Source organism: Haliaeetus leucocephalus, unplaced genomic scaffold (assembly GCF_000737465.1).
Source record: "Haliaeetus leucocephalus isolate CR32 unplaced genomic scaffold, Haliaeetus_leucocephalus-4.0 Scaffold2, whole genome shotgun sequence".
Lineage (NCBI taxonomy): Eukaryota > Metazoa > Chordata > Aves > Accipitriformes > Accipitridae > Haliaeetus > Haliaeetus leucocephalus.
The window spans coordinates 7,796,040-7,809,573 of NW_010972438.1; the positions used below are offsets into that span (position 1 = coordinate 7,796,040).

Sequence of the window (13,534 nt, forward strand, 5' to 3'; positions counted from 1 at the left end):
AAAAAGTAGCAGTGCGCCCCCCCCCCCCCCCCCAAATGTTTTGTTTTCCTCTCGGGGTTTGTTTTTGCTACTAAAATATTGTTGTTATGATGTAATCGTTTGGGAAGACAATTGACGTACTCTAAAATGCAGTATAATAATTAAGAATAATTGAGAAAACCAGCCATTCAGTGAGTTACTCTTTGTTTTGTTCAAAGGTACAGAAGGATTCAGATAGTAAGATGAAAACATCTCAGATTTGGAGTAGTACTGTGGGGAGAGCAGCAGTGGAAAGTTGGTTCTCTGACTATCTTCACATAAAGAAAGGCATTGGTTTTGTTGAGCGGGGGAAAAAAACCGAGGAAACTGTTGCAACAACAAAAAGCAATCTTTGAATGTGTTTTCCTTCTAAAACTTTAAAATACAAATTTTGGTGAGTTTAGTAGAGAAGAATTTCTTTTTTGCAGTTTTTTTTTAATGTCTGATTTTCTAAAGCTGGATATATCAGCCTAATTTTGATTACAGAAATAACAAGGTGATTTTTCTGTGTGCAAATAAATGCATTTCCAACATATCCTGGCCAGCAGGAAGGAAGAGCTGAGCACTCCCTCTTAAGACCTATATCCTCTGTTTTGGAAACTGCTGTTTCTGGGTTGCATCTTTTGTTCCTCCGCTATTATCACCATCGGATCTCTTTACATGCTTTTAGCAGAGAAGAAAAGAAAGGATTTCAAAAGAGGAAATGTAAGTTCCAATCTCCTTGAGAACAGAGGAGTATTTTGAAGGGTAGTGGTACACTTCTAGTTAACACAGCTCATCTCTAAGGAAACTGGAGCCAGGTATTTTCTTGAGCACTCTACAAAGGGAAGACTTTTGCATAAAATCAGGTGGATGTGGGTACCTGCCCTTCCACCCAGCCTGGTGCTGGTTGGTGTAGCAACAGAAGCCAGTCAGAGGGTGAGACTTGTTTTCAGAGGGAGCATGCACAAGGAAGGGGTGCCCCTGAGGATCAGAAAGAATTTTACTACTACCATTTGCACACAGGACATTGCTGTAATGTCACTGGCATGTATTTCAGATTCTCAGGAATTGCTGATGCATACATTTTGGCCTCAAAAAGAATTTATTAGAGTTTATGAACTTGCATCTAGCACTAGAATCCACTAAGTAATGCCAATATCAAGCACGCGTCCTCTCAAGCCTGAGGAGATTTTTGGAAAAGAAAATCAGAGTGGAGTGAAATATTTCAAATGGTAGAGTCCAACATGTTCCAGGGTGGGTCCTTTTGGGAGCTTTCTACATGGAGTTAGTTTCTCTGTTAGCTCATTTTCTTCTTCCCTGCTTTGGAGTGAGTAGCATGGGGTGAGCCTGCTTTTGTCTACAGCTGTGGTCTCAGTGGCTGCTGAGCCGAGACCGCCAGGGCTGCAAGAAACCTTTATTTCCATGAAGAATTTTCTGGAATTTAGCAAAAAAAATGTGGCTTTGAAAGCTCTCCCCCTCCCCCCTTTTTTTCCTCCCCGTTTAAAATAAATGTAATAGAAATGAGCATCACTGTGAGGTCCCTGAGGGGACAATGATGTGAGTGTAAGTATTGCTATAGCCCCTATTTTTGTAACTGCCATCTTGGCTAGTGCATCAGTGACTCAGCTGGGAAATCCCAGCTACTGCATAAACCAAATAACCAAACTTTCCAGTGGGGGCTGTAGTAGACTGAGATGCTAGATGGAATGGGCACAGAGGGAAGCTAAAAGCAGATATCATCAGTAAATTGCATATTTTCTGTGGTCAAACAAGCCCTAGCTCAGCAGAGCTTTTTCACCTCTAGACATTATTGAGACATAAATCATTGAATCATGAATCAGACAGTATTTCAGGAGAAAGCCTACGTTGTATGATACATGCAGTTGAGTGCACTAAATTTCTTCACTGGAATAAGCATTGTGTCCAAACTGCTTGTCATGTTTGTTCTTTTTGCTATGAGAAACCACCTTGTCTTACTATCTGTTGTGCAAAGAAAAATACAGACTGTTTAGTTAAAAGATAAAGAAATGCTTTATTATTTCAGCAGGTGCTCTTTTTTTGTGCCCAGTCTCCCTCTGGAGGACTGGAATAAAATGATGTAGTATGAAATCAAACATCTGGAGTTTGGAAGGTCAGCTTTGATATTGGAAAACTGTAGCCCACAGGTCTGTCAAGCCCTCCAAGTGCCTCCTATGTGGGAAACCATTTCTATAGTATAATAACTGGAGAACATTTGTTAGAAAATGGGTTGATAATCCGCTCTTGGAGTGAGGAGTGTTGCTGGGGTAACTCAGGGAAGTGTGTTGAGCCAGTTTTATCTGCCTTAATTTCAGTTTTGTTGTTTGAGCCATTTCTGTAATGAGCATCTTGGTCTTTAAAAGTTTTCCTTCTTTTAATAGCTGGGCCTGCTGCCTAAGCCTTCCTTTCTTCAGTAAGAAATTTAATTAAAAAAAAAAAAAAAAAAGCTGGAGAACCTAAATACAGATCACCTATTTATTTTTTAGAATTTCACTTAGTATTTCAGTCTAGGGGTTTTTTGTGTTTAGCTTTGTTTTTTTAAACTAACGTTTCCATTAAAATGTTGCAGGACTGCATTATGCAGATAGGCTGTTCCTGCCCATGGTCATTTAACAGTCTGCACTCTTTTTCTCATTTGCCTGGTACCACTGCTGCCTCCCAGACGCACTGTCCAACTGCAATCCATTGCAGTATTATTATTCTTGATTTGCTCTGCAGTGATTCCTAGAGGCTCTAGCCAGGAATTTGCAACTGTGATGTGTCAACAAGTATTGAGATAATCTCTGCTTTACATATTCACAATCCAAAAATTCATAATGCAAATTATAAAAGACCATAGAAACAGCTACAGCGGTTCAGCCCAAGGTCCATGTAGCCCAGCATTCTGGCTCAAGCTGTGGCCATAAATAAGATGCCTAGTAAAGGAAAGGAAAAGAGCAAGATACTTGATATTCCCCCACTTCTTTTCCCAGGTCTCCCAGCCACCAGCAGTTCATGTTCAGCTCAAGGGATTTGCTACACCCTCTTTTGCAACCCCCAGTGCCTCTGTCTTCCAAATGTTTTTCCAGTTTCCCCTTGAAGCTCCTCAATAAGCTTCTTGCAGCCACAGTGTTCTCCAGCAAGGAGACCTGCCACAACCTGTGTGAACTACTGCCACTGTTGCATTGTTCTGAACCAAGCTCCCGTTAGCTTTTGTCTCCTCGTCCTTGTGTTGGGAGAGGCAGGGAGCAGCCAGTCGGAGACCGATGTCTGCAACAGGCTGCAGCATCCCAGCCTGCTCTCTTGGTCCTTGTATGGCAGCTCCTCCAGACTTTGATCATCCTGGTTGTGTTTCTCTGAGGCTTTTCCAGTGTTTTTTTTTTTTCTTTTCTTTTTAGAACAGAAGAGTTTCTATCCCTGTTTGCTGTATGTTCTTGGGTTGTTTTTGCTCTTCAGTCAAATTAATGTCAATGTTATTCCAAACTTGAAAATAATTCATTTCTGGGAAAAGACTTCATTAAGTTGCTCCAGTTCATGTTCTGCTACAAGAAAGGCTTTGGTGTTTAGCAACTAGCAATGTTCATTAACAACTACGTTTCTTTTTCTTTGTTTAGATTTTTTGTTGTTGTTGTTGTTCTTTGTTTGTTTGTTGTTGTTTTGTTTCCAACTCATTTATCTTTATTCTCACACACTTCTGAAAGTATTCAAAACTGAATGGGGACATAAACAGATTTAAGTGAAAAGTGTTGGATATTATTCTGTTGTTTTTAAGGACTTTGGGTGCTCTTAACTCCTTCAATCAATTCTTTTCTAACTCCTGCTTTGTGCCGAGGTAGATACCAGTGAAAGTATAGCACTTGTTTGATTTTGTGCCATGTTCAGCTATATTAGTACCTCCAATGGGAGCATCCTTTGCCTTCTGTCTGTCTGCCCAGGTCACCCTCCAATGAGTTGCAAAAGCAATACTCTACCTTTATTATTTTTCTTCTTTTTCACATCATCTGTCTTTCTCCGTTTGCTCAGACAAATAAGTGATAAAAGGGAATGATGATCTGTTTAACACCACAGGAAGAAAGATGCATTATGAGACAAGAGAGACCTCTTGTTTACAGCGAGTTATTTTTGGTAATTAGCCATTTGTAGAGGAAGATGAGCCTCCGCTCGTAAAGTCAGCATGCCATAATTTAGGGGACTCTGAATAGAAGTCTAACATTTGCCTGAATTGGAAATGTTAATTGTGTGCATTTAGAAATAAATAAATGGCTGTTTTTTCTTTGCAGGAAGCAGACTGAACAAAGACCTGAGACATTATCTCAACCAGAGGTTTCAGAAAGGATCACCGGATCACGATCTGCAGCAGACTATTAGAGATAACCTTTATCGCCATGCTGTGCCTTGTAAGTAACAAAACATTGACCTGGTGGATTACATGTAGTAGTTTTTTTTTGGTTTTTTTTTTTTTTTTTTTTTGACGCAGCCTTCACGTGGTGGTGTGCACAGCTCTGGAGGAGACTCAGTTTTCAGCTTGGGCAGACTTCCATGTGTGGCAGCAGATAGGGTTCAGGTAGGGATGAAAAGGAGAACAGTTCATCCCTGAGCTCTGCTTTTTTGATTACCTTTTTGAAACAGTTGATAGTTTGATGCAAGCCTGTGAAGGTTGCTTTGGAGGGAAAACCCCTGAAAAACCAGCCATGAAGTGAGTGCTTGCCTTAGAAATAGTCTTCATTAACATAATTATGGTGAATGTTCTTCTACTGGTTTGAAACTTATGAATAAAAAAACCTGCTTTTATTTTTATTTCCTTAGCAGAACTTTATTTCTGATGCTTATTTAACTTGTGAAATTGAACAGCGTTTTATGGCTGGGTGCCATTGTAGCAGGCAACTGCCACTGTTGCAAGGTCATGCTCAATTCAAGTAGGAGATAAGCAGCAAGAGTTAGTGAAGCTGAGAAAGAAATGCTCTCTTTCACTCAAAAAAAACAACCAGGAGGAAAACTGAGAAGTTTGGAGGGTGGTAATCTTTAGAAGATCAGAATCTTTACTCAAAATTAGACTGTCCTTGGCATTTTGGGAAGATGTATGAAGAGTGGAGAATGATACTACTTCATTGCACCTCTGTTTGGCATTCTCCAGCTGCCAGGAGAGGCTATTCTAAAGAAAGGTTTTTCTGCTTAACTTTGAGCTGTGGGAATAATGGTATGCCTTTTGGATCAGGCTGGGATAAGAACTAGTAGACATCTTAGTTACAGAGTACTGAGATAAGCAGCAAAATATTTTGAAGTTTGCTATCTCAACATAAATCAGAGGTTGTTTATCCTGGTAGACTTATATAAATATTGAATAATGAAGTTGCTATTCAAAAATTGGTATTTGCCAATAAATATCACATAATGGTATGTGGCGTAATAGCCATTTTCAGTCTAAGTGTTGCATGCAGGAGAACTGTGTAGGACCATGGTTAAAATTGTGTGGTAACGCTGACAAATGTTGATTCTTCAAATGGCAGATGCTGTATATCACCATTGAGTTTATTCTCATTTTATCAGTGGAAAGCATGGACGAAATTACATTTAAACTGCTGTGCACGGACATAAAGAATAAATATGGATTATTATTTTGTATTGAACACTTCCATTTTCCATTTTGTCAACGTGAAATATGATTAGTTTTCAATCATCCAACTTGCCAGGCTGCAGGTTTTTAAAGCGTACTGCGAAAAGTGCCTTCTAGGAGAGCACGTGCAATGTTAGGCTCGAGAGATGCAATGTCGTGATGCTAATGTCCTTCTGCCTATGTGTTATATTCCAATTTCTAAAGCAGCAAATAAAGCAAGTGAGTGTAAGTTCTGTGGAAGCATTTTGTGCGTTACCAAGGTTACGTTTTGAAATGCTTTCCATTGATTCTTTTCTCTGATTTATTGAACTTGATGGTGAGCTAAACTGCTTGGACTCACTAAAGACTTTTAATTTAAAATTAAGAGGAGTGAAAGTGATTCCTGCCTTTTAGAAATAGCTGGGGGAAATATAGGTTGTTGATGTATTAATAAGAACATCAGTGCTTATGTTCCATTTCTGAAACAAATGGAAAATCTGAGAAGTGGAGTTAGTGATTGTGTGTCTCCATACTTTCTGAGTTGTAAAGCAGGTAGCATTTAATTTTTAATTCATGTGCTGTGGGGATGGTATTAGTGGTAGCTTTTAAGAATGGTGCTAATATTCATACGTGAATTTGAATGAGAGTGCTGCATGCACGGTTGGTTGGGATGCTTTACAGGTCTGGAGATTAATCTAGCTGTACACTCATATTTTTATTCCTTGGTACACGTGACCAGTAAATCCAGAGTCCTGGACCAATCTCTAGTACTAATGGATTATGAAGTCTTGTATTTTGAAAATGGAATTCTCTGCTGATTATGTGGTAAACACAAACAAGAACACAAGGTCACTTGGAGTGAGCACGCTTGGCCTGACAGCTGCTTTTTGTTGCACTAAAATAAGGGCTGAATGAAGTGATAATTAGTAAATGCAAAATGGAGAAAGGCGATGTTAACCAGTTCTTCCCCAGAAATTCTAGTAAGAATCCCATGTGGTTTAGCTCTGACTAGTTTGGTACAGGCGGTGAGAAAACCTGGAGGGCTTCTGTTTCCCACACAGTTGCGTGCTTGTCTGACTCGGGAACTGAGTGAAGACACGGCTCTAGCCTTTTGTAGAAGATAGAGGTCAAGCAGAGGGGAGGAAAGATGCGGAAAGTTTGACTTGACCTCGTTATTTCATATGATAATGACACACTGCTTAAGCATCATTTAGATTTTTACTTTAGGAGAGTTGGTTAAGAATTTGCTTTATTTTCTGGTGAACAATTGAGAGTAAGGGAGTGGGATGAAGTCAGCTCCCAAAGGGGATATAAGCATTGCCTAAATGGGTGACACAGAGATGGTTTTCTGAGAGACCGGAGGTCTTCTTCCCTAAACGTGGGAGCTATCATAAAGAAATGAGACCTTGAAATGGACACAAAAGTGAAGTATTATTGAAAGAAGCAGATGAACCACATGGTTATTTTTGCAAGCTGAAGTCCTCCCCTGCTCCTCAGTGCCCTCTGCCCTTCCAGCACGCTTCCTCCAAGTCTTCATACCCTCAGCTCTCTGCTCCCCATGGAGCTGATTTTTTCTGCAAAGATCTGTAGTAAACAACAGCTGTGACAAGCTTTCAGGTGGCCTTCAAGTTTGGCTGTCATGCTGTTGTGAGTGCTCTGCTATTACTATCACACCAAACCCACGGGTTTATTTACGGACCCAAAGCATTCTCCTCTGGTTTTTACAACTTCAGCATCCTAATCTAGGACTGAGCCAGGGTAAGGAAGAGAGGCAGGACGCCTTATTTATGCATTTGGATGGTGCATAAGTGCTAAGGAAGCCATGCATTTGCAATGTACAAATCTTTGAAAGAGTTAGTGCAGTTCAGCCACTGAACTAGCTTTTATTTCAGCTGAACCAACTGTGTGTTGAAATTTCCTTTACTTTCTTTCTGATGCTCTCATTTCACTGTTAGCTTCACATGCTGGGTCAGAGACTTTAAGAGTATTTTTGTCTTCTGCTTAAGAAAAATCAGCACCTTAAACTTGAGCAAAAGTTATTCTCTTTACACGTTCAGATAAATAACTATTCTCATTCCTAGCATGTACGATCCACTGTCAAAACTAGAAAAAAGCCTCAAATACATCATCCAGATTAGCAAGATGTTGGTCCAGTCTCAAGCTATCCCCTTTGCCTCGTTTTGTTTTGAAGCACCACATTTTTCCTGTTTTCTGATGCGCCTAATGAAGATCACCAGAAATAATGCTCTATTTGTGGGCTAGTTAATGGCTCCATTGAGCTTGGAGTAGACACGGAATTGGCAACAATTTCGTGATTACTGATTGGCCATGACTGTACCAGAAGTGCTTTGACTGATACAGAGACTTTGCCCACAGCTTATTTCTAGTGTGGATTTCACTTATTCCAGCTCAATTTTGCCAGCCTAAACACTTAAGAGCAAAAGGGCAGGTTTACCCACTGTGTGAGGCATCTTGCTGAGGCACCTTGTGGCATGTCTGAGTCCACCTCTGGTAACAGAACTTGATGTGACTTGCATTACGTCTGATTTGAGGTGAGGCTGAGAGTCCGTGATGTAGAGTGTGTTGACATCCTGGCATTAGGTTTCACAGAGTGTTTCTTAGGACCAGAACTCCACTAAACAGGATTGGTGTATGTGAAGATTTACTTACTGGAAAATATGATTAGTTGGAAGTAGGTGTAAGAATATATCCATTAAATAGGTGTTTCCAAGTAGCCTTACCTTGGGATATCTGTACAATAATGTTAATTGAGAAAGACATACAATAGCAACTTTAACATTACAGTGCAGCAACATGTCTAAACCACCGTTCATGGAAGGTTGAACAGACAGGATTTTCTTCCTCATTTTGAAATGATGGTAGAGGGCATCTGTTTAAAATAAACAAGCAGTACTGGCCATTTGTCCTAGTTGCTTATTCTCAAAAACCTGACAGCATTTTTCTTTTCACAGTGTATTGAGAAGAATCAGAGAGATGATGTTATTTCCATAAAGCTTATCTCGGCATGTGTTTTTTTTTTCCTTTGAGCACGTTTATTTGATTCTCCACTTGTTTGAGTCCTGTGTGACATGCAGAGGCAGCTATGGTGGATCTGGCATCTGCAAAACAGTGTACCTGGTGCAGGCGTGACTGAAATAACAGATCAGTTGTCCCTTCCCTATTCATGTATATTCTGCATTTGTCTTATTTTGGTACTGTGCAATTCCTTTCTTTGCCAGGCTGCAGTCTTACGAAGGAAAACTCTGGAAAATGCAAGGTCTTTTTGATGGCAGATGAAACAGGGACAATGTAATGGCTAGCCTAGAGTTAAGTCTTAGATGTCAGGCTAGACACTCTGTGGCAATTTTTTTTTTTCTTCCTCTTCTTCCCAAAATTGGCTTTTAAAACCTCAGGAGGTCATCATTCAACAGTTTATTCACTTTCCCAAAACAAGTACATGCCCTGGGATTAATTGGCTGGAGAGTTTAATGTTAGAGATTTACCACTTTCATTTCTGCTGTCTGTTCTGTCACCTTCCCAGAGTTTGATCTGTTCCTCTGTCTTCAATTACAGAACAGTAGCTCCAATTGTTGTGGTTAGTCTTACAGGGGAACGTGGAGCAAAATGGAAAGAAATGGATGAAAATCAATAGTGTAAGTAAGTGTTGAGTGATCTGTAAGGAGGCTTAGAAAAAGACAGCGACACCCAGGCACCGGACTGGCCTGAGCTCTCTCATATTTCAGTGGGAAATTTGAGAATAAGTTTCTTTATTCCAAGCGATCTGCTGGTGCAGAGGAAAAGTCTCCTTTCTGAGGAAAACCAATAATATTGAATATGGAAACTTCACAGTATTTATAGGACAAACTTTAGTCAGTGGATGTAGAAGAGCACATTGAATCTTACTATTTGCATTAAATGTTTTCATAGGTAATTGAACTACCAAAGGGTAGTTTAGTTGCTCCAGGAGTTGGATAAGCTGCTACGTGCATAACCACCATCATTTACAGTGAATGGAGGACCAGAGAGACTAAATGGGCTGGGGGGTGATGAACCTGCTGTCAAACATACAGATTTAGGTGATTTCCCAGGATAGCTTTTAAAGTCCTGTAGCACTGGGTTCCCCATAAGTATTTCTGAACTTCAGAATGAATTGATAGAAAGGATATGCAAAGCAGCTTACAGAAGGTTCTTTTCTTTAGAATATTGAGTATAATAGTGTATCAGTATACTGGGAAAAATGGTTGAAGTGAAGCAGAAAGACCTTTATGTTACAAATGCATGTGTTTTTACATGTGGGGATATTTGAGTCACAATTTTGAAGTTATTTTTAGTTACAAATTTTTATTAAGGATAAACATAATCACTGACAGTGTACATTATTTTTCTTCACAGGCAATAAATCATCAGTTTATGTACACAAATGTTCTTTGTATTCTCAAAAGCTTTCCAGACCTGCAGCCGTATTTATTATCCAAGTACCTTTTGTTGCTGTTCCCTTCCTAGAGGTGTAATTCTGCTTTTGTAATGAGAAAAAGTTGCAGTGTCTATGAAATATTCATTTGAAGGCCCACACTGATAAGGTGATGAACAGCAAGCTGATCCTTTTTTTAACACATGAAAAATAATTAATTGTTTACAAGATTTATGTTAGGAAAAAGTTTTAAATATTTTAAAAACAGTGTCCTTATCACTAGGGTGCAACATACAGGTACCAGCAGTATTTAAAGATAATTTTTCTCAAGAACATTTTCTTGTGAGCTAATCTAACTCTGAAGAATATGAGACATATTTTCCATGCCAGCTAATGTAGACACATTTACTTTTTCCCGTATTTTCAGCAGGGGCTGTATCCTGAATGTAACCAGTGCATTTAGAAAATCCTTGTAGCTGTGTTACCAGGAGTGCTGAATTGCAGTGGAGTCCCCTGCAGTTTTCAGGGATATAATTATTTCACATATTAGTGAACCAGATGTGTTTTCACTTTTGAGAGAGAAAAATGCCCTGCTTTGAGCAACAGGGCCAATATTTCTGTAGTTTAGTGCCTTTCTATAGCCAGTAATTTCTGTTTAATCTAGGAGACTTCAGACCTTCTTTCCATCTGGTCTGTCCTTTCAGATCAATAGTGCATTTTGTGCCAGTGGAACTATTTGGTGTATATATATATATATATTTTTTTTTTTTTTAACATTTGGAAATAAAAACACTTATGATGGCAAATATTGCTCCATCTGCTTACCCATTTGTGAGGAATAGCTTTTTTGTATTTCACTGTACACCCAGTTGAAATTGCATGAGGCACCAGAGAACAGTACAAAGCAGAAGAGCTCAGCCTTATAGGCTCTCCCATGCCACTTGCCAAAGGAGATTTGGGTAAGAAGTGTGGGAAGAGATTACACGGCTAGTTTTCTTTGTTTTCTTTGTTAGACCCTAGTGTACTTAATTTTGCGTTTTTTCATTGCGGTTGCTTTGTACTATGGTAAAGCATCTGCGAGTGGGTATTTAGGTAGTGCAAACAATGTCTGTGCATATGTTTTAAAACATAAAGGTTTCTAAGGTTGTGAGTCTCTGGGAAAGCAGAGGGTAAATCAGAGCTGAGAGCAGGTACTGCTGTTTGGAGGTTGAAGGGTTGGAGATTAAATACCCCACATTATTTACTTCAAAACTGGCTCTGTCCTGCCGTAGTTTTTCATATGATCTCCCAGGCTCCTGATTAGATCTTTTGTGATGGCTGCAGTAACCCAGCTTTTGATTTCATAGAGGCAGTTTGATTTCTTTTCAACTACCACCATGTATCTGTTCAAGGTTTACAGTGTATTGATTATGCTACAAGCCAAGAGAATGAGTGGTCCAGGCAAAAGGAACAGTTTAGAATGAGGAAAAATTAAATGTATAGCTGTTCTTTAACTTGTTCTTCAACTCACATTTACATTTGGGATTCACATTTGGTATTCCAGAATTAACTCCCTCTAGAAAGCACCCATTGCTCTGTGTAAGTGCGTTTGTGCTTCGATGTGTTGATTTGCATGTTGGTTTCACAGTTACAGAAATCCTGTGCTTCCTTCATCAAAGATGTCAGTACTGAAAAGAGGACATCTGAAAATCTTGTTTATATGATATTATTCTGGTCCAGTGTGGTACCTGCAATGTAGTGTGGGCAAAACCAGTGGCATTGCAGAGGAGGAAACGCCTGCGTGATTCCCAGTCACATATATTGTTATTCAGTCTCTGAGCCCAGGAGGGCAATGGCAGATGCAAGGTCCTGATGGTTTGATGGGGATGCAGACTTGCTACATTTCATCTTCAAACAATTACCCTTTTTTTAACATTACCATGCTTCTTCACATAAAGCGTGCTGTATTTGTCCTCTAAATCCTTTCTCTCTTTATTTCAGCAGAGAGGAGATTAGCCGTGTAATCATTTATAAAGCTGTTTAGATTCTGCTAGCTGGTTTTCTTTGGGGAGAGTCATATCCAGTACCTTTACTAGGAATAACTCTGTAAATTAATCTTCATTGATTTCCTTCTCCCCCACCCCCAGTGAATAAGAAAGTAGAACAAATAAAACAAATGTTTCTAGTTCTGCCCCTATTGAAGGAGAAATACATCTTTTCTATTAGTCATAACAGTCTAGATGTATCCTTTTTTTTATAATGTCCTCTTGAATAATTAGAGCTTTGAGTTATGAAGTCAAGATTCCTGAGTCATTGCCAGAACAGATTTGTTTAAGGGGGACACTAGTTCCCTGAATTCCTTTTAAAGGGCTTCATAATGTCCCAGGCTGCTCTTAATTACTGATTTAAGAGAGAATACATCTGTTTCACTGAGGATTGTGAAAATTATTATTTAAATGGAAATGTTTAATAAATGGCTCCTTGAAAGGCTAATGTATCTTCAAAATGAGACGTGTACCATGGAGTAATCAGGTGGGTAGTGATCTAGCAGTTCGACTTGCAGGGTCTTTTTGGAGCTGAAGGTGGAGAAAAACATCAAAGACCCTTGGAAGCATCATCTGCTATTGAATTATATTTCCTACTTCATCATTCATTCACTACCTGCGCTTTTTCTTTAAACTTCAGGTTTAATACTTCATTTACCAGGTGAAAAAACAGTAAACAAATGTTGATGTTGGTGAAAGGAGGTCTGTAGGAAGAAGCAGTATCCCTTATTAGATAAATTGATAATACTTCATTTTTACCTCAGACCATTATGGCAACTCAAATACTGCCACTACAGTATGGAATTTTTTCTACCAAATTTCAAGCTACTTAATGGGAAATTGTCATATGCTAAAAATGTGCAGGTAATCTTTGCTGTATTAGGGATTTGAACTGGAGAACCTCAGAACTGAGGGGCTACGGCAGGTGACAGGGGAAGGAGGAACTCCAAATTAAGAAGCTGCTACTTTTAGCAAGCTCTTCCTTGAATACGTGAGGAGATGGATAATTATAAACGCAGCATTACCATCTCCTACTGTTCACAGGTCTTGAATTAGTAATAAAAAACGTGAAACTGGATATTTTGACTCTTTTCATTTCCTGTTAGTTTCTGAGCCCTTACTGCCATCTTTGTTCGTGTTTTTCTAGGGTGTGGGGGTTTTGGTGTTGTTTTTTTTTTTTGTTGTTCAGAGGGGGCTAATACATGAGAGCTGAAAATGTATTTGAATAGTGAGGTTATTTTCAGCTCTCCTAAATCCAGGTATGTAAGGTTTTGGGAAGAGCAGCAAGTGTTGTAAGAGGTGTGTCAAGGTTTAACCCCAGCTGGCAGCTAAGCACCACACAGCTGCTTGCTTCCTCTGCCCCTGCTGGGATGGGGGAGAGAATTGAGGGGGGAAAGGTACAGTTCGTGGGTTGAGATAAAGATAGTTTAATAGGGCAAGCAAAAGACACACACACGCACAAGCAAAGCAAAGCAAAACAAGGAGTTCATTCACCGCTTCCCATGGGCA

The 13,534-nt window shown here is 39.4% G+C and overlaps 1 protein-coding gene across 1 annotated transcript in view; it reads left to right on the top strand.

Moving 5' to 3' along the window:
• MAGI1 (membrane associated guanylate kinase, WW and PDZ domain containing 1) overlaps window positions 1-13,534 on the top strand; it is a 353,741-nt gene that overhangs the window by 176,662 nt on the left and 163,545 nt on the right. Inside the window, exon 2 of the mRNA XM_010570894.1 lies at window positions 4,278-4,394. Within this exon, the coding sequence (XP_010569196.1) occupies window positions 4,278-4,394 (117 nt within the window). The remainder of the gene's footprint in view (window positions 1-4,277; window positions 4,395-13,534) is intronic.